The sequence below is a fragment of the Bombus fervidus genome, chromosome 15 (genome assembly GCF_041682495.2).
Source record: "Bombus fervidus isolate BK054 chromosome 15, iyBomFerv1, whole genome shotgun sequence".
NCBI lineage: Eukaryota > Metazoa > Arthropoda > Insecta > Hymenoptera > Apidae > Bombus > Bombus fervidus.
In genome coordinates, this window is record NC_091531.1 from 6,212,434 (window position 1) to 6,239,629 (window position 27,196).

General features: G+C 37.0%; 1 protein-coding gene across 2 annotated transcripts in view; it reads left to right on the plus strand.

The window, feature by feature from the left end:
* The window catches only part of LOC139994803 (adenylate cyclase type 6), a 102,676-nt gene that overhangs the window by 48,151 nt on the left and 27,329 nt on the right, over positions 1–27,196 (plus strand). For both annotated transcript variants that reach the window (XM_072017744.1, XM_072017746.1), the window contains exon 7: positions 24,276–24,425. In XM_072017744.1, the coding sequence (XP_071873845.1) occupies positions 24,276–24,425 (150 nt within the window). The remainder of the gene's footprint in view (positions 1–24,275; positions 24,426–27,196) is intronic.

Here is a 27,196-nt window from a genome sequence, read left to right on the forward strand (position 1 = left end):
TAAACTGGAAGCAATCAAATTTGTAATTGCTGTAGCAACCAGATATGTTAAAAGATGGGAATATTATAAAATTTCCTAAATTGAATAATATAAAGTTATAAAAATTCTAGAAACCTTGAAAAAATTGAATACCAAAGTGAAGAAAAATTTATTAAACTAGAAGCAATCAAATTTGCAAATACTGTGGCAGTCAGATATGTTAGAAGATGGGAATATTATAAAATTTCCCAAATTGAATAATATAAAGTTATAAAAATTCTAGGATACTTGAAAAAATTGAATATCAAAGTAAAGAAATATTTGTAAAACTGGAAGCAATAAACTTTTCACATTGGATAATATAAAGTTATAAAAATTCTAGAAACCTTGAAAAAATTGAATACCAAAGTGAAGAAAAACTTATTAAACTGGAAGCAATCAAATTTGCAATTGCTGTAGCAACCAGATATAGTAAAAGGTGGGAATATTATAAAATTTCCTAAGTTGAATAATATAAAGTTATAAAAACTCTAGGAACTTTGATAAAATTGAATACCAAAGTCAAGAAATATTTGTAGAACTGAAAGCAATCAAATTTGCAATTGATGTGCAACCAGATATAGTAAAAGGTGGGAATATTATAAAATTTCCTACGTTGAATAATATAAAGTTATAAAAACTCTAGGAACTTTGATAAAATTGAATACCAAAGTCAAGAAATATTTGTAGAACTGAAAGCAATCAAATTTGCAATTGCTGTGCAACCAGATATAGTAAAAGGTGGGAATATTATAAAATTTCCTACGTTGAATAATATAAAGTTATAAAAAGTCTAGAAACCTTGAAAAAATTGAATACCAAAGTGAAGAAAAATTTATTAAACTAGAAGCAATCAAATTTGTAAATACTGTGGCAGTCAGATATGTTAGAAGATGGGAATATTATAAAATTTCCCAAATTGAATAATATAAAGTTATAAAAATTCTAGGATACTTGAAAAAATTGAATATCAAAGTAAAGAAATATTTGTAAAACTGGAAGCAATAAACTTTTCACATTGGATAATATAAAGTTATAAAAATTCTAGAAACCTTAAAAAAATTGAATACCAAAGTCAAGAAATATTTGTAAAACTGAAAGCAATCAAATTTGCAATTGCTGTGCAACCAGATATATTAAAAGGTGGGAATATTATAAAATTTCCCAAGTTGGATAATATAAAGTTATAAAAAGTTTAGAAACTTTGAAAAAATTGAACACCAAAGTCAAGAAATATTTGTAAAACTGAAAGCAATAAAACTTGCAAATACTGTGTCAACCAGATATGTTAGAAATCCAGAATATGATATTATAAAATTGAAAATATTAAAACTTGAGATCATATGTCTAATTAAGTACTCGTTTCATTCTCAGTACTTTCATCTACCTAAGTAAATGAGATAGAAAGACGTAGACGTTGACGTTAGTCTTTCGCTAAAAACTGCACCGTTTAATAAAATGGATGAAAAATTGATCGGAGGTGAAGTATGGTTTTCCGTGCGGTTAAAATTTAGTGTATTCGAATGGTAAGCCGCAGGCAATTTTCGAAATTGGCCGGTGCTCTCGGTCAATTAGCTTTCGCTCTCGTTGCTGAAATTCGGAAGCATACTGGTATCGAAAATATCGATACGAGGGAAGTTTGCGGAGGGCAAACATTATTGGTAAAACCTAGGGAAACATTGATCTGGCCATTTTCAACCCTGTGAATTCCATCAGAATATGCAAAATTCTCTATCTGTTACGTTTATTCCACTTTCCATGTAGAATCCATAAAAGAATTCGAATCTAAACTTAACACTTTATCGATGGCTAGCGCTTCAACGGCATACGCACGTCCGACCAGCAGCTCGCGCGCTGATTCTCCCTGGCGCCGGCTCTCTTTCGATTTAGACTCTTCAATACCATTCTTTTTGTCCATCGCGAACGGTAAGTTTTTCAAATTGGCATAAAACTGTGCGAGCTTACAAAGCAACGCGACTGATGCAACCGAGCAAGGTACCTTAGTACTAAATAACAAATTACTGCTCAAATAATGAGGAAGATTATCGGCGACGAAAAGCCGATTAATAGGCTATCGATTGGTAAGCATCGACGACAAAAACCGATTAATCGGCTATCGATCGGTAAGCATCTGCGACAAAAACCGATTAATCGGCTATCGATCGGTAAGCGTCGACGACAAAAACCGATTAATCGGCTATCGGTCGGTAAAGTGTTAAATGAGAAATCTCAGCTGCACCTAATTGCAGGTCATTGCCAGTATGTTGCTCAAAACTAAAATTCTACTTTAAAAGGAACATCCCAGAATTTTTATTTTGTTTATTTACTCATTCGTGCGCGTTATACGGGTAACATTCTTTGCTATAGACAAAAATGGATATAAATGGACGAATATTCAACGATTCATAGTAAGTGACAGATTATGCAGAAATAGAGACGAATTAGGTACATTACGTTTAAACGAGGATACGAAAAAGAAGTGGAGTAGATGGACGAGTGAATTGGTGTATTTACAAATATGCTGGATGCAGCTTAGTAAGTTTTAGAGATGCCTGGACTAATGGAAACTTCCTGACAGCCACAGATGGAACATTAAGCTGAAAATGCCGCAGAACTTGCAGATGGTTTACGTACACAGCTGTTTACAGTTTTATAGGAAAATGTAACGTCAACTGTGAATCTGCGTTGTTCCAATGTAAAACGTCTGGAGGATGCTAAAAGCGGATCATCGTTGTGGTGTTATCGGACTTCTTTTAAATACGCAGCGCATGCCGTTGGACCGTATCTAGGAACACATCTACAAATTCTCACTTTATCCTCCAAGGATAAATTCCTTTTGTCGGTAGCTTCGTCGTGTTCCATGTTAACAGGCCTGGCACTGCTTTGACGAGTACCAGCAACCACTGAAAGTCGTTGGAACTGAACGGTCTCCCGCTCAAAGGACGCTGAACACGGCTCACAGAAGACGCTGCCTCACCCTAATAAAGCTGAACTTCAGGTTCTGGACAGTGGTGCATTTGCACGTGCTGTGCCGGTTCCGACGTATACCGAATTTCTTGCAAAACTTAGTTTGAGGAATATGCGAATCAAATTTACCTAATCTCTCCTCTTTGAACCTAGACATCAAAAAACTCTTCTCTTTTTGTGTAAAAGAGTCGCTTTGGAAGGTAACCCAAATCTGATTTAGAGGTTAGGTTTGTCTATCTTTCTCTTCCTTAGAAATTTGCCTTTAGCTTGTGGGGAAGTTTGGGATTTTTCTTACGACTCGCTACTTTGTTAAATTTAACTTACGTGCCTGTTTCAGTTTCGATGCACACCGAGTCTCTTGCAGAACTTAGTTTGAGGAATATGCGAATCAAATTTACCTAATCTCTCCTCTTTGAACCTAGACATCAAAAAACTCTTCTCTTTTTGTGTAAAACAGTCGCTTTGGAAGGTAACCCAAATCTGATTTAGAGGTTAGGTTTGTCTATCTTTCTCTTCCTTAGAAATTTGCCCTTAGCTTGTGAGGAAGTTTAGGATTTTTCTTACGACTCGCTACTTTGTTAAATTTAACTTACGTGCCTGTTTCAGCTTCGATGCACATCGAGTCTCTTGGAGAAATTAATTTAGGGAATATATGTGCTAAATTTATCAAACTCCTATTTTTTGAACCTAGACTGTGCAAAACACTTCTTCTCTTTTTGTGTAAAACAGTCACTTTAGAAGGTAACCCAAATCTGATTTAGAGGTTAGGTTTGTCTATCTTTCTCTTCCTTAGAAATTTGCCTTTAGCTTGTGGGGAAGTTTGGGATTTTTCTTACGACTCGCTACTTTGTTAAATTTAACTTACGTGCCTGTTTCAGCTTCGATGCACACCGAGTCTCTTGGAGAAATTAATTTAGGGAATGTGTGTGCTAAATTTATCAAACTCCTATTTTTTGAACCTAGACTGTGCAAAACACTTCTTCACTTTTTGTGTAAAACAGTCGCTTTGGAAGGTATCCCAAATCTGATTTAGAGGTTAGGTTTGTCTATTTTTCTCTTCCCTAGAAATTTGCCTTTAGCTTATGGGGAAGTTTGGGATTTTCCTCGTGACTCAGTACTTTTCATAGACCCTTTTTAACTCTAACTTACGTATGTGTTTCAGCTTCGATGCACGTCAGATCTTTTGTGAAATTCGGTTTAGGGATTGCATCTATTAAATTTACCAGCTTCCCTCTTCTTCGGGAATTTTTGAACCTCCATTTTTCTGCTGACTAGGTATCTTTCCATGGACCCTTCTCAACTTTAACTTACGCGTGTGTTTCAGCTTCGATGCGCGTCAGATCTTTTGTGAAACTTACTTCGCGCATTGGGTCTATGGAATTTATCAAATTCCTACTATTCGTGAAAATGAAACTGAAATTGAATAGGAGATCAGGAGAGAACCGCTTCCTTTTAACAATTTTTCAGGCTTCCTGTTTTCATTACGGATAACACGAGATGAGCTCCCGTCGTGGTGAACAGGAGTTTCTGGAAGATAGATAGCCTTTTCGATCTACGAGGATCTTCTTTTGATCCTCTTTGCTCTTGTTTCCCGGTTTCACGATCCAGCTTATTATTTTCCTGACGCTGCAAATTAACTACGCTGTTTATCTCGCCAGACAATAAGAGCTTCCAGATTAAGACAACCTACCAGTTAATTAATTTATTCAAGAAACTTGAGACGCGCTTTCCTGGCCAAACAACTTGGATATAATTTCAAAGAAGGCAATACTGCGTTACCCAGAAAGTTGGTTCCGATTTTTAAGGAATTTGGTCGCCTTGAAGGATCATGTTGCAATGTTTCTCGCCAAAAAGCCCGAGAGAGCAGCATGGAACATTCGAGTTGCGTGAAAAATGGAGAAAATTCGTGGAACAAAATGCCACCTATATCGTTCAATAAATATGGATCTTTTTTTTTTACAATTTTTCGAAACAAGATTTCACTTAATTAATAATTACATTTCATTGAATTAAAAATTATTCTTCATTATAAAGTACATTTCTAAATTTCTAAATGACCAATTTTTTAAACTTGGATGTCTGAAAATTTTCCAATATATCAGCATTATTTCATTATCAAAAAATTTGTCGCTTCACGTGTTATTCCATACGCCGAAATATTCTACCTGTTAGCTGAAAATTATTTGCCCATGAAAATTATCGAACGACTAGCAATAGGAAAATAGTAAAATTATTGGAGAATGTTCTCGTCGATTTGCCGCTCTATTACACACGATCACGCTGGCAACATATGCGGCCACTGATAAGAGATAAGAAAAACAGATCGATGACGCGAAAGCATAAAGCTGACACGGACTCTACTAGGAAATCTCATGGAAACAGTTCGTTGTTATTGGATTTCTTTCGAGCTTGGTATCTTCATCCATCAAGTCCCCTTGCTTACTCAATCCCCACCCTCTTCTAGCCAATTTATTTAGCTTTTATTACACTGAAAGCACAGAATGCATCCTCCAGTTCTATCAGCGCGCGAGGAAACGGTCTCTTCGATGGATTCTTCAGTCGTCTACTTTTTTTCCTTCGACCGGTGTACGGTGCAACACGGTTGCAAAAAAACGCTTCCATCTATTTTCAAACATTTCACGGAAAACTTCTTCGAAATCCTTCGAAGATTGACTCGAGAACTTAGGGAATTAATTTCTGTTCGGTGAAATTCTAAAAGTAAATTCGCACGATCTAGCGAATATTCATTCGTGGCCTGGGTCGAGACTCGACGACGCAAAGCATGAAAAAACAGTAAAATAGCGAGTCTCAGTTTTATCGACGAATTAAACGCTCAGCTGAAAAGCCGCGGTGTTCGTGTGGCGAACCGTCGTTTTATTTGGCAACAGTTGGCAAGAGCGTTGGCAAGAACACCCACTTGCAACTTGTCGAAGTGTGTCGCAAATTACGGTGCAATTTTCGGGAAAAGTCGCGTGACACCGGCAACACGGGAATTTGAAGGAGGCAGCCGGTTCGAGGAACCGAGGAACAAGAGCTAGTCGCGGTAACGACGCGATTATTAACCGAAACGCCGCAATCGATGCGCGTTAGATCGAGATACGCGCGAAAACACGCCCCGGCATCACGACACACTATGAAAGTTTCACGTTAATAACAGACTCGGGTCGTATGGGCCCCGACCAACTTTCATATTAGGGAATTTCGAGGGTGCGTTCACCCTGGCTTCACTGACCAACTGTTTCCACTGCCCTGGAAAATATGACTCACGAAAATAATTAATACCTCGACGTGTTGCAATATTCCTGATTGTTTTCTTATTTAATTATATAAAATTGTATGAAATTGTCCAATTAGGCGAATAATTTAGGTAGATGAATCTTAGAACGTCATTCTCATCGTTGTCGTCATCGTTCAACGAGCAACTAGAAAAATGTCGCTACCAACGAGCCAAAAATTCCTCACTTGCGTCGTTCGGATTCATTTTGCTGGGTCGAAATTGCAAAGCTTTGGAAAAGCAAGTAAAATACTGTTTCTTGCAAACAGCACAAGTGCGTATACGTCTAGTAATTTTTCTTCTATCGCCTTTAATGGATTGAGGTTAGGTCGAGGTTAGGTTAGATCCGACTAATAGTCTACTCGATCGGTAACCGAGCAAAACGCCGATTTCTAGCACTGATTAAAGACACAGAATAAGCGTGACATTAAATGGCACTTTGCGTCCTATGTTCTGAAACCTGCAAAAAGTCAGAACGTTTCTTGTGTCTTTTGTCATTCGAATTGATACCTTAACCTAGTCATGGAAAAAACGACGAAAGCGTTGCATACGTACGTATACGCATATAGGGTGAGTCACCTAAGAGTTTAAGTGGAAATATTTTCGACGCTATCGATTATATCGGGAAATGTTTCAGATAAAAGTTGAATGGCTTCGGGGGGAGCATGTTTCGATATTATTAGCTTTTCCGTAGGTGGGCGCGTAAAAGTCACGTGTAGGTCAGCTTTATCTTTTTAAAGGGAATCATATTTCTGTAACATATTAATTGACGCAGTTCCAGATTCTCCGTAAAGAATCATCGATCTACTAACACGGAAAAGCCCTTAATTTTACTTTACAAAACTCATGTTACGCAAGCGAAAGACGAAAGGCACTAGACGAGTCTCGCAGCAGTATCAAATGAAATTTTCAAATATTCCGTCCGACGTTATATTCCTTTGACGCGTAACGTGTTCTTAAAAAGCGTCTACGACTATTGCAATACTCTGGTGTGTCTTAGAAGAACCAAGTACAAGCGTAAGAACAAAATAACACCAAACGTAAGAAGCATAAGAACTTCGAACGAATTCGATAAAAATGAAGAAATCGAAGAATCGACCATGAAACATGAAAACAAGAAAACAAGAATCTCGCGATCTTTCGAAAATTCCAGCTTCGACGTTCAGCCATACAGTTTAATGTATCGTGTTAGTAATTTATTATTTATATTAGTGATATAAAATTATGTCGATTACGCTAATGATACAGGTATTTTGAGCAGCTTCTACGAAGCTAAGCAGCTACGGATTATGGAAACACAAAAATGTTTACGACCTTGAAACAAGTGTTGGTAAGGGGACACGTACGAACGTGTATGTACTGCTGCGTATTTCTGAAGTTGGTCCCGCGCGTTATAATACGTCCCGTACACTTTCACGGGCTAATCCAACTTAATTCAATAACGGAAGTTTGACGATTAAATACGCCACGCTGATGTTCAACCGGGGCAATCTGAGCAACATTCTGAGCTAGAGAGTAGGATGGAAGAGAGGATGCAAAGCTTCTAATTACCGGCACAGGTCACGTTTCGATGGTTGTTGACGCGGCGAGTCCTGTTTTCATCAAATTTCCCAGCAAATCCGTCTTCCGTTGCCAATAACGCACGACCGAGCTAACGAGCTACGAAGCTGACCAGGCACAACGACCGCCGCATTATTATACCGAAATCCCATGATCGATGCAATGTTGCATGTTCCATGGAAGACACACACGCAACATCGCTCTTTTCTTATCTTGCCAACCAATTTATCGTTTTGGATTTGGAGTGGCCGTCAGTTTCTCACTCGGACAACATATGTCCCTTTTTTGGGAAAGTCCTAATTGCCTAACTCCCAAGCTGTAAAGCTTATGATGCGAACATCATTAGGGGGCTAAGAGCTACCTTAAGCGCAGATGTGTCAGGACAAAGATGAACAGCTGGATATGTCAGAGGATATGCACGAGAGTACAATTGAACTAGGGAAAAGATGGAAAGTCAGGAGGAGACGAAGCTTCTGCTGGGAGTAGCAACAATATCCTTCGCGTATACTAACAGTGCAAATAAGCTACCAAACTATACCAACACCCGATATATTCAATTTACCTCCACCTTGAGCGTTAAGTCATTCAAAGTTCGCGATATCGGTTGAACCTGACCAATTGCTATTTATTGGGTTGACAACTGAATGATTGCAAATTTTGTAATGTATATGTCGAGTTATAGTTAGATTTAGGGACGTGTAACGAATCTTCATTCGGACTAGCCATCGTTGTTGTACAATAGAGATTATATCTACTGGTATAAATATGATTTTTACAAAGTTTGGTAAATAACCGTGATGATTAGACACTCGAGATGTTACTGACAATGTTCTTAGGTTCTATAATGAATCCCCGATGTCCTTTCATCTCCGACATATATATATATATATAGGTATGAGATAGGTGGAATTAGAATTAGAAAGCTAAAACGTTAATTCGACAGTTTATTCGAACTTAAACAAACGTTATTTCGTCTTACGCTTTATACCTTTTCCCTGTGAAGCTTTTGCAACCATCAACATGGTGCACAGAAAAACAACTTGCATATAGCGGACGCAGGTACTTGCAAAAGAGAATAGTTGAAAAAGTTAATTGGTAAGTTTGTGAAGTTTTACGAGGTAGAGAAGAGAAAACGGGAAGTCTGTATCTTATTAGTTTGGTAAATATCTGTGCAAGTTGCAACAGACCTAAAATTTAAAATATGCGGCCATGAACAAAGGTATCGGTACACTGTATAAAATGGAATATCTTAAACTTTCTTAATAACATTGTTGATAACTTTATTAACATTGGACCAAACAACGTGAATTTCCTCGAGCAGCTGAGTTGGAAACTAAGTAACTGCGGATTTTGCTATTATCACCTAATGACAAAATCCGCAATCACTTAGCTTCCAGTCCAATAAAAGGACCAGTTTACCAACCACGGACTCTAAAAGGGCAAAACAGGGGTAACGTCTTCTTCAAAGGTCAATTATACTTCACGAGTTGCTAGGTTTGGCCACGTGAAATTCGGTGCGTGAACTTCTCGTTAAAAACAACCCTTAAGAAAGTTAAAAAAAGAAACAATATGTGTTTTCTCAAAGAATATTCTATATCTCTGTATCTACTGCAATTGGAGGCGTGAGATTTGGCATAGAAATTCTTCGTTAAAAATAAAGAAACACGTGTCTCGGCGTTTTTTCAAATTCATCCCTTAAAGGGGTGAGAAAGGAGAACGTATCTTTTTATCAAAAAATAGCCGTATCTCTGAATCTACCAAAGTTGGAGGCGTGAAATTTGACGTAGAAACTCTTCGTTAAAAATGAAGAAACACGTGTTTCAGCGTTTTTTCAAATTCATCCCTTAAGGGAGCGAGAAAGGAGAACGAATTTTTTAATTTTTTTAAATCAAAAAATAGCCATATCTCTGTATCTACCAAAGTTGGAGGCGTGAAATTTGGCGTAGAAATTCTTCGTTAAAAATAAAGAAACACGTGTCTCGGTGTTTTTTCAAATTCATCCCTTAAAGGGGTGAGAAAGGAGAACGTATCTTTTTATCAAAAAATAGCCGTATCTCTGAATCTACCAAAGTTGGAGGCGTGAAATTTGGCGTAGAAATTCTTCGTTAAAAATAAAGAAACACGTGTCTCGGCGTTTTTTCAAATTCATCCCTTAAGGGAGCGAGAAAGGAGAACGAATTTTTTAATTTTTTTAAATCAAAAAATAGCCATATCTCTGTATCTACCAAAGTTGGAGGCGTGAAATTTGGCATAGAAATTCTTCGTTAAAAATAAAGAAACACGTGTCTCGGTGTTTTTTCAAATTCATCCCTTAAAGGGGTGAGAAAGGAGAACGTATCTTTTTATCAAAAAATAGCCGTATCTCTGAATCTACCAAAGTTGGAGGCGTGAAATTTGACGTAGAAACTCTTCGTTAAAAATGAAGAAACACGTGTTTCAGCGTTTTTTCAAATTCATCCCTTAAGGGAGTGAGAAATGAGAAAGCCGTATCTCTGTATTTACCAAAGTTGAAGGGGTGAAATTCGGCGTAGAAATTCTTCTGCGTGGGACAAATCGAAAGATAGGACGCAGATAGGAGCAGAGGAGTTTCCGACGACTCGCCCCCACGTCGAACGATTCCATGGAATTCTTAAATATCGTTTCCCTTGGCGTCGTAACGCGACAAGATACACACAAACTGTGATGAAAGATTCAGTTGCGGTCGTTTCGCATGTGGAAGTTTCTCGTCTCTCGGAAGAGAACGTCTTTTCTGCCTGCGCAGGATTCTTCGACATCCGGTTGCTTGTTTTCCCCTGGTCCTGCCAGTGGCTCCTCCAAGTCCTGGCCATTAGACCAAGCGACCGTAGCCGTAATTGAATTTGCAAGTTTCTCGCTGGGGGACACAACGATTTCATCGTCATCCAATGGCTTTCGTTCGCTCTTTTGTTCCGTAGAAGCCAGGTCGATACTTGAAAAAATCATTTGTCTGTTGCTTCGTTCGTGCAACGAGCTACACGAGAAGAGTTTCTTCCTTTCGTCCATCTGATCCGATTTCTTTCGATATTTTCTACTTCTTGTCTTGTCTTTTTCTATTTCTTTCTTTCTTTCTTTCTTTCTTTCTTTATTTATTTATTTATTACCTGCTTTATGAGTCCATCATTTGGGTGGCTGGAAGTCCTATTAGCGTGCATCCAGCATCCAGACTCTGCGTTTATCGTCATTTATCCTATCGTTACGTGTTTAAAAATGTTTAATAAGGTTTAAAAATGAAGAAAATGATTTACTGGGTTGGCAACTATGTGAATTAATTAGGTGGTATTGACAAAACCCGCAATCGCTTAGCTGCCATTCAATAGAAGCGACTGTGACGATCGGCTATAGTCTCGACTATTTCACTTGCAATTTCTCTTCTCATTCTCGTTTGTCCATACACGACGTTGCAACACCTGCTATCTGCTGGCTCTTGTTCCATGTCCGTTCTATCGCTTCAAACTATTTAAATCCATCCATTGGTTTGGCAACTAAGTGATCGCGGATTTTCTCATTGGGTGGCATTGACAAAACCCGCAATCACTTAGTTGTCAAGCCAATAGTTTGGCACTGGACTCGAACGAGGAATAATAATGTGGTCTGAGAAGCACGAAAGGTTGCCGTTGTCTGGTCCAAGTGAATACCACGACCCGAGAAACGAGCCAAGGGACCTCTGAACGTTGTAAATAAATAAGAAAAGAAGAAAAGACACTGCGAAGGGGAATTTTCCATTGTATAATTAACAAACGTCGATTTAACCAGGCGAAACTTCGTTAAATTAACTTCAATTTGAGCAACACCGAAATAATTATTAGCTACGGGCCCCTCAAACGGTTAAATTCACTTGCTGCTCGCATTTCACGCGCTATTATTTCCATAACATTCCATTTATTTCTTTATTTGCCTATGGCGGTTGTCGTAGAGAGATCGAAGAAACTTGCTAAAAGGTCGAGGGATTTTATTCAGGTTAAATTCAATACAAACATTCTTCCCTCTTTCTTTGTCCCGTTTCTTCTTTCTTTTTCGAAGCCTTCTACTTTTACATTCTTCGTTTCACTTGTTTCTTTCTTTCTTTATTTATTTATTTTTTTTTTTTCTTATTTCTTATTCGCTGCAAGAAGAAAGAATTTTCTCCCCAGGCACCTCCCCACGCCATCGAAAGAAACTCGGAAAGTAAAAACAAATTTCCTAGAATTTTAAACGTTTCCTGCTCGCCATCCTTTTATTTGCATCGCCATTTCTTATTCATATATTCGTCCGTTCGTAAGAACAGAGCAAAAGGAAAGAGAAAATGGCCAGAGCCAAAACGCTTTACAGACACTCGGTGGGTTCAGCCCTGAAGGAAGCCCATCTGCCAAGGAAACTACACTGTTTCTCTTGCCCCATTAACATAACAGTTATTACCATAGGGAGAAATCCACAAGCGTGTCGTCTGTTATCCAAAGAAATCCCTGTTCGTGTATCTTCTGTCCCTATCGGACAGACGACGCTCGTTTTACGTATTTTAGTTTCCGTCGAAATATCGGCCGATTATTTCCTTTACGTTGAAATATTTTCTACGCTCGATTTACGTTGAAACGCGTTACGGTGTATCACGCCTCGTCGACACTTAGGTTTCGTATTATGTTACAGCGGACACTCAACTGCCAAACTGTTACAGGAACCCTTGAAACTTTTTTTAGAATCGTAGAATTTTTTTATCGAACAGATCGACAATGTCCTTTTTTTTTTGTTTTTCTTTTTTTTTAAAGAAGGTGAGATGTCGTATAAAAAATTTATTTTCTTTAGAAAAAACTGCAGGAAAGCCACCTCTTTCTACATTCCAATGAAAATTTAAACGACGTATCTTGCAGATTTATATTATTTGCGTAGGTGGATTTATGTACATTATTTGGGTTCGTATGCACGGTGAAAATTTGATCGGAATCGGCCAGCGTTGCTACGAACGGTTAAAAAGCGGCGCAAATTACATTTTTCATGAATTTCGCTCCAAAATCTTTCCACGCTTGTCGCTTGCTATCGCGATCAACCGATTTCGATAAAATTCTGACGTAAAAGTTCGAAACGTGTTGTTTCAATCGAACTATCGCTTTCACAGGACATTTCGAGCTCGCCGCAAAGTCACGCACACACGCGACAGTATATAATATATATACATATACATATTCCTATGTGAAATATTTTGTCATATGATCCGTGTTTCTCGGAAATATTTCAACGCCTGCAGATAAGCCGGGTACGCGGTGCTCGCGTGTAAAGAGACTACGGAATCGCGTCGGAGGATCAAATATTCTCAGGTTCGTTCGCTCGCCACTTGCCGACGTTTCTTGAGAAAAAAATTCACCTTTTGCCTTTCGACATTGAAAAAAGGTTAGTGTGTCCGCGGGTGGAAAATTTGGCGAGTAGAAATTGGTAGAAAAATTGAAGAGAGAGAAACTTCAGCACAGAGAATATGCAACGCCGAGGCACAAAGTATTCCACGAAATACAAAGGATGAAACGCTAGAGTTCTGTGAAACGTTCAGGGCTGCAGCAATTACGGGAGAAAGAGTTGCGCGAAGAGAAAAAGAAAGAAGAGAAAAACGGGGGAAGATAATACGAAGTGTCGTATAACGCGAGAACGAAGGAGAAAGGATCAGCGTGAGTTTAAATTGCCAAAGCAAACCACGTTCAAACAAGGGACAGAATCGTGGAGAAACTGGGGCAGGATGAATTTTAAGGTGATGAAAAATGGATGGCCATGGCTATTGGACGAGGAGATCTGTAACCCTCTGGCAAACACAATCGCAGAATTATCGTTTCGTAACGTGCAACTATTCCTCTTCACGATTCCGCGATTATCGTTCGATCGAATCTTCGTGGCTCTTGAAAAAGAACGAAATCGACGATAAAAAGAAGGTTGTTTGCCCACGAGGTGCGTATTATTCGGTCGATTTGAAAAGTTCGAAGAGATCATCGAACGCGATCTCGCGATGATGCGCGGAGTTGCGACGAACGAACGAACGACGACTGTGTCTCTCGTAAATTTAAATTCTCGCGGTTTCAAGAATTCATTCCGAGAATTAATTGAATTAATTAAACGCGGGAATCTCTGTTGTTGTTTTGTTCGAATTGTCGCGGCATCGGCGATTGATCGTTTGTCTGATTTACGACGACGGTGATTCACGTAAGATGAAATTTTCAACGAGCGTGGAAAATTGAAATTGCCAGTATTCGAAAGATTATCGACGAACGTTCGCTCTCCGCCAAATCCCCGTTTTGCGTTTGGTTGCAATTTTACCGGCACTGAAAAATTAACGACAACGTTCGGCTGTTTCGCGAATTCGCGATTACCGTTCCATTAAAATTCATTTTTTTTTTTTTTTTTTTTTTAATAACAACGCTCGTTTCCACGGTTTCTCCAATTAACGGCGGATTGAAATTTTTGCTTTTCGAAAAATTCACGATATATCCCCGTTCGATCGCAAATCCAGCCTTTCAAACGTTAATAATAAAGAAAGTAAGAAGAACGCTGGTTCGATCTCTCAATTATCATCGGATTGAAATATTCGAGGTAAAAAAAGCAACACATAGGAATAAATAAATATTCCATCATCGTTCGATTTAAATCGTCGTCTTTTTAAACGTTAATAATAATAACAATAATATTATTTTCATCTCGAAATTATCGTCGAATTGGAAACTTTCTGGATGGAAAAAAGGTACATAGAAACGAACAATGCGATTATCGTTCGATTCAAATTTCCCTCGTATTTCGAAACATCGATAACGATAATAATAACGCGGTTTTAATCTCTGAATTTTATCCATCGCGTTAAAATTTTCTACATTCAAAAGAGAAGAATGGAATAAAAAGAAAAGAAGAGCAAGTAATTATGATAAAAGCAAATTGGCATATTAATGTTTGAACGAGAAGGTAGTTAACCCGCGGCAAGCGTTTGACATGGCCGCTCAGTGATTGACGTAAATCACTAGAATTCTTCTCTCTAGCGAAGGGAAGTTACTAGATGGAACGTTTTAATGAAAACGAGGCAGAATGATATATTTGAGTTTGTAGTTGTTATTGGCACTCTGCTGCTCAATGATATACGATGATTAATCAACAGCAGCGATAGATAGGAAACCACAACGAATCGTTCCTTTAATTAACGCGAAATTCAATATGTCGTTGTTGTTGTAAACAGCCTTTCGGATTTCGAATCGCGAGTTGATATTAAAATGGGACATCGCGTTTCGTAAAACTACCACTGCGAAGCATACGCGTATTTCGACGTTTTTGAATTCCTTTTGAAACTATCGAAGATGAATTAGTCGGGGAAAAACGATAGAATGAAAATCGCTATATCGTCGGCAATTATAATAAACAGTATGGTATAATGAATGTGGTATATAAAGCGAGGAATGTATATAAAACGTTTTAAATAATTCCTAGACTATAAGATCACTGAAAAATATTTTTAATATATTGGAGAATGTCACGTGAATATAAAATAGTACGAATATTTTGAAAACATGAAATGAATTGTATAAGAGCTGAAATATTTTGAAACGTATAAAATGAATATAAAATAGTTTGAATATTTTGTAAAGTATAAATCGAACACAAAATACTTTTAATATATTACAGAATATGAAATGAAGATCAAATAATTTAAATATTTTGTAAACGTATAAAATGAACACAACGTATTTTAAATATATCGTCGAATATAAAAGGAATATAAAACAGCTTAAATATTTGGAAGATATAGAATGAATATAAAACGAGCTCGATATTTTGTAAACTAGAAAACATTTCCACTTTCAATTTTCAACGAATCTCAATTTTCCCGATATGTGTGTATTATTTGAAAAACGGAATTTCTCGAATGTTTCAATTGGAGTAGGTGAACGGTGTTTTCCTATGGAATTTTTCATGGAGAAGTGTAAACGAGGAGGAGGGAAACGTTTTCGTAGAAGAAGTGGTGAAAAGGGAAAATCGTGATATCGTCGGCCGCTTGAACCGGAAAATTCAATTGCCGTTTTCAGCGCAGCATTTCTATTGGTCGAGCCTAGCCGGAAATATGGTCGAGAAGGAAGTGGACAGAGCCACAGGGTTACCAGGAAGTTTAACTTCCGCTGTCTGATCGTAATCTTCGTAAAAGTTCTACGAATATTTTGAAAAATTAATTTTATACTTGTACGAACGAGAATTATATTTAATTATTTATTACTTTTATGAATGCAGAACATTTTATATCGTCAAGTTGAATTTTCTATTTGAAAATACGTTTAGTATTCTTTTCTGGCTATCCCACCCCGAATTTTTGTCCCAGCAATTTATATCACATTTCCGTTTTTAACATTTCCATTTCCCTTCGAATATTATCCAAATTTTATCTCTCCAGCTTTGGCAATTCCTCTTTGGAGATTTTATCTCCGACGAACATTTTTTTTTTTTTTATCTCCTTGTCGATATTTTCTCTGGAAATTTATCTCCGACAATTCGTCTCGGACTTTCCTCCGAAACGTTTCCCTCGACTTTATTGGGTTGGCAACTAAGTGATTGCGGATTTGCCAATACCACCCAATGACAAAAACCGTAATCGCTTAGTTGCCAACCTAATACTTCGGAAAACGTTCTCGAAAGTGGCGGAAAATTCATTTCAACGATAAAACACAAAAGTTCTCTGCTTGCCGGGAATTTTCAAAAATCCAGTGACACGCTGTTTCCGATAAATGTTAATATTATTACCAGCTACATCGCAGGGATAATTAAAAATACCTTTACCTTTTCCATCCGCTTCGTACAATTATTATTACGCTCGCTCAGATTATTCATCCCAACCGTTTCATCCCACGTCTTTTTTTCTTCTACGCAAACTAGTTTCCTTTTACGATAGAAAAATTCCACGACAATGAAGAACAAAAAAAAACCTCGTCAAATATTTCGTAACATTTCGCAGAATTTGTCACCGACGAACCATAAGAAGATCGAATTATTCAAATAGCAATTTTCTCCGATCGATATCTTTTGCTCCATTTCATTCTAACTTTTATAACATTATAACTAACTCTAGTTTATCGGAAAATCGTTATTATCGGCAAGTACGTACGTATGGTATCTGGTCCGATTAATAACCAGCTGTAGATGCTTGACGACGCGATAAACGACATTTTTATGACATTAAACGGCCGTTTACAGTTAACACCGAGCTGGTTAATCCCGTGAGGTGGGCGACTAATTTCACACAGCCCTAAAATCGTGCAAACACTTTGCCACGCAATTTCCAGCTTCATCTCCGGCCGAAGCTCTTCCGCTGTAATTCAATTGGCCGATTTAATGAAATATTACCGACTTTATTAAAACGTTACGACTGCACACGATTTAATGGATCCATCGAATTCAATTTGTGGGAGAAAAAACTTGTTTTTGTCAATCCATTTGCAAACATTTCGCAGGATTGCTCGACTCTTTCTCTGCTACGAGTTAATGCATTTCTCAGTGAAATATCTTTCTCTTTTTTATTTTTTATTTATATCTTCTCTATTTTATTTTGCAATTTTATCGCACCGAAAAATTTCCATCTGGAAATTATTTTATCGAAAAATTGTTCATTAGAAATTTTTTGCTTTCTAAGAAGACTTCTGGCTGGTTGATTGGTTCGTTTGATACATTTTCCACGAGGAATATGTTGTTATCTTGAAAGCTTTTTACTTTGAAATTATTTTACTGTGAAATTCTTGAAACTTGGATTTTGTTTCCTTTTGATTTTACGAAGATCTTAAGATGGTTAATTAGTTGGTTCGAAATATTTCGAAATTTTCTTACTTCGTAGCTTTCTACTTGGAAATTTCTTTACCTCGGAAGCTTTTTATTCGAGAATTACGTTATTTCGAAATTTTCGAAAATTTGAAATTTCTTTCATTTTAAAAATACTTCCAGACGAGCGATCAGTTGGTTGGAAATCTTTTACTCCGGAATCTCGTTATTTACAAATGTCCTCGCTTTGGTAACTTTCCTCTCGAAAACTATTTTGAAATTTTGCAAAATTGCAAGTTTCTTTCCTTTTGATCTTCAAACGATTCAAAGATGGTAGAGCTTAGCAAATTTTATTTTATCTTCCATGCAATTTATCTTATTCAATTTTCAAAGTTACTTGTTTTAATCGAATATCGCTCCCTCCTCCGTTTTTTCTTTTTCATTGTAATCCAAAAATTCGCAAAGTTCCGCCTACCTGGGGACGAACAGGTTGATCAGACGATTTTCCAATTAACAATCGCCTTTGACACCAGCTAAGTCAGACGCACGCCATGTGAAAGTCACTTTGCTTCTGTCGCCAATCTCGAAATATCAACAGAGTATTTCACGCGCCTCTAACCCGCAAGTTGCGCCGCGCAACATGTTGCCAAGCTTCCTCTTAACATGTTGCCAAGGTGTCTAACCGCGTTAAGCGTCCAAATTTGACTTGCAAATTCCGATCGGTTTATTACACATTTTCTTAAATTCAAGTCAAACCTTCCATTTTCCTTCTTCCCTAATTTTTTATTCATACAGGGTGGATAATACATTGGTTTTTCATATGAGAATTAAAGGAATGCGGCGGAGGGAAATTTGAAAGTAAAATTTTAGACGAAGAAAATTTCTGAAGGAAGGATATTCCAAAGTGAGATGATTTCGAGAGTTGGTCCGTTAATTTTTAATGCAATAGTTGGTTGTCAATTTTTGCCAATTTTTATTACAATTATCAATTTTTAGCATAATAGTCAGACTGTCTGATTGACAGTGAAGTTGAGGAAGATTAATCTACAAATTCGAATTTTCCCCGCATTTTCTACCGTACGATCAATTTTCGAAATATGAGCTACATTTTTATTAAAAATAAAAAAGGGCGCAATAAATTTGGACTAAAAATTAATCGTTGCGGAAGATTCGATGTATGGTTAGGAATTTTAAATATCGGAGAAAATATTACAATTTGTAACATCGAGAACGTGGAAATAAAAGGATCTTTGAAACGATAGCCAATGAAAATTTACGTGAAACAAATTGCAAGGGAATTGCAATTTCACGTTGCCGAGGGCAAACAATTTTCAATTTGATGTTGGAAAAAAAAGAACGAGCTAACTCATTCACATTCGCGAATTTTCTTATTTATTTTCTTATTTAATTGCCCTAAAAAAAAAAAAAAAAAAAAAAAGGAAATTCCAAGGATTCGACTATCAACGACCTTCGCACCACTGTCTTCCGTTTATTGGGTTGGCAACTAAGTGATTGCGGATTTTATAGTTACATCTAATGACAAAATCCGCAATCACTTGGTTGCCAACCCAATAGAATTTTCTTCCTGAAAATTTCCATGAAACTAAAACGAACTGAAGTGTCTGTAAATTACGACAAACCGATGCTCAGTCTTTGACAAGTTAGCGCATAACATAATATAACAGCGTTAAAGCTTTCCATCTGAAAGATGAAATTCGTTCGTGCACATATTTCACGGGAAAGCGCGGAATCGTGCGAAAAAGAGGATCCTGTAAATACGTAGAGAAATATTGCTCGAAAAATTCTACAATATTTTTTTACGCTCGACCGTTCCATCAATTTCACGCTGCACGATAAAACAGATAAATCGATTTACTTCTTTGGACGTTTAGGAGGTACGAGCGAGAATTGCTGTTTTTATTTGTTGTAAACTGAAAACAACGAGTAAACTGTGTGTTTAAATGGGACACACACGGCACAGGTTGCTTTTATGCGTACAAAAAAAAAAAAAAAAAAAAAGAAAAATCTAAAAACGTGAAAAAGAGGGAAGAAGAAAGCGGTGAAATTTGTCGGAAAGCGAAGCAGACAGCACATGTAAGAGATTGCAGCGATGCTACAGGTGGTTGTTGCGGATCGATTCGTCTGACCAGCGATCGTCTGAAATAAGTTTCGCCATCAGGAAACTTCTTTAGTACCAGTTTCAACCGTATTATATTTTATATTCACTCGCCGAAAAACTTCAATTCGTAGGAAACTTCGATAACACAAAAATCCACCCAGCTCTACTTTCACCTCGAATCCTAACGTTTTCGCCTAACTTACCGCTCTTTCCAACGTTCTAATCCTACTATTTTCAATTTCATCGATCTTTAGCTTTCCTCTGGGAAACTATAGCGACAACGACGACTAGTAATTTAAAAAATACGACGACAGTGGCAAACGCCTTCAGCGATAACAATTACGTTTAACAAATATCATTTTTCATTTTTCATACTCGATTCGCCTCATCGAAATTGACTGGGTGGAATAAAGAAATAAAGAACATCGTATTAGGTACATATCTTCATAGTGTTCATATATTGGGCTGGCAACTGAGTGATTGCGGATTTTCTCATTGGTTGAATTTGGCAAAATCCGCAAAAACTTTGTGGTGGATGCTTAAACGTGTTGTTTCAAATGGTAAAACGAGTTAATACTTGTTATGGTCAAATGTATTTAAAAATCGTTCTTAATAGAGTTAACACAATACGTCTTAATCGTCGCTCGCTCCTTGCTACTCGTTATAAGAATATCAGATACTCTCTGTCCTAGAGAGCGTGTTCGTTTATTTATACTAGTCGGGAGAATACCAGGAAGTTGAAATTCGACTCCGGTTAACGGTTGCACGTATCGACGATATTGTTTTGTCCGGGGTTTTTTTTATTATTTCGTACAACGAGACCGTGTCAATGTCTCGAGGCAAAACAACACGAGTCACTCTCGGTTCGCATCGTGCTATGACTCATGCGCCACTACAACTTGGTCGTCAACCCAATATATAAACACCCAATATATAAAACACAACATATATAAACCCAATATATATGTACATACTTGGACTGCGATAATAAAATTCGTATTACAAAAATGCATTCGTTGTTGGAAAATATTACGTTCGTATTAGCTTTTCTACAATTGTATCATTTTTCCCCAATTTCGATTCCGAATTAAATATGCTAATTATATCTTTGTATCGTCAACCGATTCGAAGAAGATAATGACATTGTGAAGGATGCTGAAAGGATGACAAATACGTAATAAAATTATCTTCCACGAGTTTAATATATTTTTTTCATCAGCCTGTGTATAAAAGTAGAAATTGTCAATCTCTGGACAGACGGAAGTTTCCGTAACGAAAAGTAGCGAGGGTCGATCAAAGGCCGGACGGTTTATTGAATTTACAAAGTTGCCAACGGCTCGATACAAGTGGCCCATACTAATTGCAAAGCCCATGCTAATTAAATGTGTGTACCGGCCTAGCAACGGGAAACGCTCGACGCTCGTACAACTCCTACTACCTCTTTGATGTATCCCAGAGCTTCGGCACAGACGCTGGCCACTTGTGGTGTTTCCTTTAGATTTCCATTTCGATGTGAACTTGCCTTTATTATCATATACATACACGGCAGGCAAAAGAGTAGCGAAATTCCCTCGAAATTAGAATGATGTTTAGACTGGACATTTTGAATTTGTTAGGAAGAAATTTATGGAGATTCTGGTCAAATTTGCTTTTGTATTTCGACGTTGTATAAGTTTTCGAACGCGTAAAGAAACGTCTAGAGCGTATAGATTTTATAGCTGCGTGGCAACAATTTGTCAAGATGTTGGTGAAATTTGGAAAATTTGTCTAATGGTCGTGACTGCACGAATTTGCCACGAAGAAAATTTATTTGACGTGTTTGTGAAATTTCGAACGGATAAAAGTTTAGGGGGAGGATCTTTGTCAAATTTTGACAGCGTTTGAAGCCTGGATTGTAGAAATTTTCGATTTGCCGAGATCTTCATGAGATTCCAACTGTTCTCTACATTTTCAACTCTCTAAGCAGAAATTTCTCTTCTAAAGAGTTTCTGAAGAGCAAAGTAAACGTCGTATGTCTAAACTTTAGATTCTAGCAGATATAAAATTTCAGATAGCAAATATGGTATTTGCTGGGGAAAAATTCGTCGAGATTTTCGTAGAATCTCGGCTGTTTTGAAAACCTGCACCGTGTAAATTTGCAGACTCGCTAAAATTTAATAATATTCCAGCTGTTTCTAAATTCTACGTTATTTAAATTTCCGTCTCACTGGGCGAAAATTTATCGAGATTTTCGGAAAATTCCAACTGTTTCTAGAGCCTAGATTGTATCAATACGAATCTTATCGACAATTAAAAATTTATGGACACTGCGTCTAGGTCCTAGATTATATAAATTTTCCTACGCAACGATTAATTAATTTCGACGATGTCTAAAATCTTAGAGGCAAATATCTAAAATCTGTAGAGGTCTTAGACTCGTCAGGTCAACATTTATTCGCATCTTTGCAAAATTTTATTTTTATTTTTTATTCCTATTAATATATCTATATTTCCACTACGCTAAATACCTATCTATTGGCAACTAAGTGATTGCGAATTTTCTCAATACCACCTAATGGCATTGATAATCATTCAGTTGCATAGATATTTAAAGTAAACCCAATTTATAAACAGAATAATTCTGTTGCATAAATATATAAACTAAACTCAATTTACAAACAAAAAGTCAATATATAAATACGTGTAGAAGAGAGTACTCAGACTTGTCGAACAAAACTCGATAGTGTTTGATTTGGAAAAGAGTAAATTCTTGATCGATCGAATGACTAGCGTTTCAATCGTATCAAGTTCGTGTTCCATTTGAGAGAATCAACTAAACGTTTTAAGGAAGGATTGATAGCGGCCTCCTTATCCGTAGAAGCTCTTTCTAGCTGCACACTTGATCCCACTCTTACAATCTCCTAATCCGCTGTTGAAATTGCCCCTTCGACTATGTCGAACCTCTTAATCGGCTTATTCTCACTGTCTGTAGAAAATCTACTTCTGTCCAATAAAATTGAAAATCTCTCGGAAAGTATCAATCGAGAAGCGAACGTATACTGCGTTTTGTCGTTGCCAACAAGTTGCGTAACAGCGCGCTGCTATCGAACGTGTCAGTTTATTCAGGAGACGAGTGACAAAATTGTAATGGTCAGTGTATATTATTGGGTTGGCAACTAAGTGATTGCGGATTTTGTCAATACCATCTAATGAGAAAATCCGCAATCACTTAGTTGCCAACCCAATGCTTTTGAAAGTAGCAAATCAAAGCAATGTTGACACTCCAAGGCGCAACAATATGAGTCACTCCGGTTTGAATCTTCCGTTGACTCATGTGCCGCTACGACGGTATAATTATATATCTAATTATTTGTTCTTGGACCTAAGCACCAGATTCAAACATATTATAAACGCTTATTAATCGTGTCATAGTACCGCGTCAGATAAATTTACTGAAAATTCTCTAACGAGAATTGATTGTAAAATAAACGCAAATAAAAGAAACAGTTGTTTGTTGAAGCGATCACCACTTTTAAGAAAACTCTACATCCGGTCTTTGTAGTTTTCTCAAGCACCGAAGCCATCGACAGCGTATAGACAATAGACTGGGACGAAGGCAGACCATAGACGGTAGACAGGCGTCATAGGGTAACACTGTTAGCGTGCTGATCTGGACCAGTTCAAATTATATTCCCACTTGTACTTACACTTCTGTATTAAAATATATTTTCTACTTTACAATTTATCCACGCGTTCCTCTGTTCATACATCTGATAACCTCAACATTTTTCAATTGGAACATCATATATTTAATAGAAAACAAAGAAATATAAGGATAATCACTACATCACATTGTCATTGTCAATTTTCCTGCAACATATTCGATATCCTTAATTAATATTACCCATTGTTGAGGTTATTAGATGTATGTGAATACAAAGGAACGCGTGGTAAATTATAAGGTAGAAAATATATATTTTAAAAATTAAAGTGTAAATAGGAATATAATATAAGTTGGTCCAGATCCGCACGCTAGCAGTGTTACCCTATGACTGAAAACCCTGAAGCCAACGTCGCCTGTCTACCGTTTATGGTTTGCCTTCGACCCAGTCTTTTGTCTGTACGCTGTCGATGGCTTCGGTTCTTGAGAGAACTAAAAGACCGGATGTAGAGTTTTCTTAGAAGCGGTGACCACATCAACACCTATAACATATTTACCAACAGTTCATTCACAATCTTCCCTCACAATTTTTCAGACTTCCATTTCGATTGCTTCGGTACTTACGTTCCAAGTCTTACGTTCTAGTCATCTGCGGGTAATCCCAGTCTGTCAATCTATTGATTGCTGATTTTGTCATTGGGTGGTATCGACAAAATCCGCAATCACTTGGTTGCCAATCCGATGCTCCGAGAAAGCGTTTAATTTACAGTTGCCTCGTTTATTACGAATCTTTCTGCTCATCACTGGCAAACAAATTTTCGATCAGACGTAACAGCTTATGAGATAGCGGTATATGTAGCTTGTTATACAACAGACGCAATAAAAGCTTGGAAATTTTAACCTTACTAACTATAAATATCTATGGAATGTTCCATTTTCTATTTCAGCTGCTAAGCTCTATCGTGGTAGTGGGAGGGACGAATATGGCAGGCGTTTTGACGCATCATCCCCGCGAACTGGCACAGAGGCAAGCCTTCCTGGAAACCAGGCAATGCGTCGAGGCTCGATTGACCACACAGAGAGAAAATCAGCAACAGGTATCGTACGCGAAATTCTATGAAATTCCATCGTTTCTCCCATCGTGCAGACAAAGCACCATACTTTTATTCGCAACGATAGAAATCGCAGCTCCATCGGCAAAGGGGAACTACAGTCTCTCGTGAATTTAGTATATCGATGACTGTAGAGATTTTCAGAATTTAACAAATTAAAAATCTGCTCGTCCAATTTAAAAATTTATCTGAATTAAGGACGTACCTAGTTTAGAAATTTAATTGGAATTTTATCAAATTGTAAACTTGCTCAGCTTGGTAATTTCCTTAATTGGGAAGTTACCAATTTTGCAAGTTTCCCTAATTTGTTGATTTATCCAATTAGGAGGTGATCGAGTTTCTGATTATGGAGCTTCGGATTTCTAATGATCAAAAATTCCTAATTTTACTTAATCTAGCTCTAATTTAGCTCTAATTTAGCTCTAATTTAAGTTCACCTATTTCTCGATATTTGCCAAATTTAAGTTCTTTTATCCGAATTGTTCATTCGGGTGAACGTTATCAAATATTTCTTTGTGGACAGGGAAGGTATATTTTTAAAATTCAAATACCTTTCGATGTGCTGTGAAACGATGTTATTTAACTGAGAATTAACTTGTTAATAACGCACAGCGAAGTATTTAATACAATGTCCATAACACGATGCACCATATTATTACAATATTCGCATAACGCCAGCGAACCATTTATCTCTTGTTTTAACGAAAATCGTTTTTTGACAAAGAGCTGCATCGCGCGGAGTCCATGGGAAATGTTCGCGAATAAAATCTCTGTTTTACATATTTTTAAACGTTCCACCTGCGGAACATCGTGCGAAACACAATTCCGAATTTTCTACGCGAGAAACATGCTTCTCTATTTGTAAATTTATCCGTGCGAAAAATTCAGCAAATTCACGATACAAAATTAGAGAACCGACAACAGATTAAAAAGATAGGGCAACAAAGGAATGAAAATGAAAACCGTATCGATGCGGGATATAATTTTTTGTAATCGCGTTACGTTAAGTAACGTTAATTGCTGCTCAATCACGCCGATATTTAGTATTCTAAGGGGAACATTAAAATTACCAGGTTGGAAAATCGGCTAGTTACTAATAACGAGTTTAATCAGAGCCAGTTCGATCGAGCAAACTAACGAAATTCTAATGATCAAACCTGCCCTGTTGCTGCCTGTGCACCTCGATAATTAATGTACTTCACTAATTGTTTATTAATATCATCATCATCAGCCACGTATACCAAACTGTTTGCTCGACATTTTCTAATTTACTGTGATTTTAGACCAGAGGAAAATAAACGTTCGATAATTTACCGAGTAAGTTGGTCTTCGTTTAAACTACATGAAAATTCGAAACGAAATCGCGATAAGTAGATTGCTGATTTTTGTGCAAGTTCGCGTCTTAACGAATACAATTGAACGACCTAATCTCGTTACGAACAAACCTATTTAAAGAAATCTATAAAGAAATATTAAAACGAGTAACTAGTTTCGAATCAGACTTATCGTTTTTATCTCCTAAACGAAATTTCAAGAATTATCAATAGCTACTTATCTTCGATACGTTTCAACTTTAATTAAAGGTAATTAACATTCTGTTCTAATTCGGCTCGGTTCTAATTTCTGAGGTAGTTAACCTAACAACAGGTAGATTATTTTTAGCAGCTAGGCGAAATAATAGCTGGCAACTGACGGAAGTCTGCTAAAGATAATGGTTTATCGGAGATCGGTTATAATTCCAGTGGACATAGTAGCCGTGACCAGGTTCATTGTATGCTTTAATCAGGTATCCGTGACCTGACGCGATAATAATCCACCACTGTCCTAGTAGCTCTCTTGTTTATCAAGCACACGGTCCTTGGCTTCGTTCGCTCGATATCTTGCCTCTAACAAACACGTTCTCAATTTGAATTTGTACAATTTTGTCAAATTCACGCTGTATCGCTAGAAATTTCCTACGTAAAAAGAACGATCACGCTAGCTTTCTGAGATATCAAAATTCTAACCTAATTCCTAATTTAATTCTAACTTTTCTAATTCCAAGTTTTTCAATTCTTTGTACGCGTAGTAATACTTACTAATACTACAGATGTACGTGACATTATTCTCTTTCCCAATTAAATTTTTTATCAAGGAATTTTCTAAGGTAGCAAGATCCTAACCTAGCTTTTTCTTAAATTCTTCAGTTCTATGATAAACGTAGTACCTCCTTCAAACTTGCCAATACTACAAATGTACGTGATATTATTCTCTTTTCCAATTAAATTTTTCATCCAGGAATTTTCTAAGATAACAAGATCCTAACCTAGCTTTTTCTTAAATTCTTCAGTTCTATAATAAACGTAGTACCTCCTTCAAACTTGCCAATACTACAAATGTACGTGATATTATTCTCTTTTCCAATTAAATTTTTCACCCAGGAATTTTCTAAGATAACAAGATCCTAACCTAGCTTTTTCTTAAATTCTTCAGTTCTATGATAAACGTAGTACCTCCTTCAAACTTGCCAATACTACAAATGTACGTGATATTATTCTCTTTTCCAATTAAATTTTTCACCCAGGAATTTTCTAAGATAACAAGATCCTAACCTAGTTTTCTTAAAAATTACTGAGTTCTTTGGCATACATAATGCTTCCAACCTTACTTATTAACACTTATTAACGTTACGAAAGAATATAACATTCTCTGTAGAGGTAGTAGCATTCTCTGTCGCACAAAAAATGTTCATCAAAAATCTTTTCAAGATGGCAACA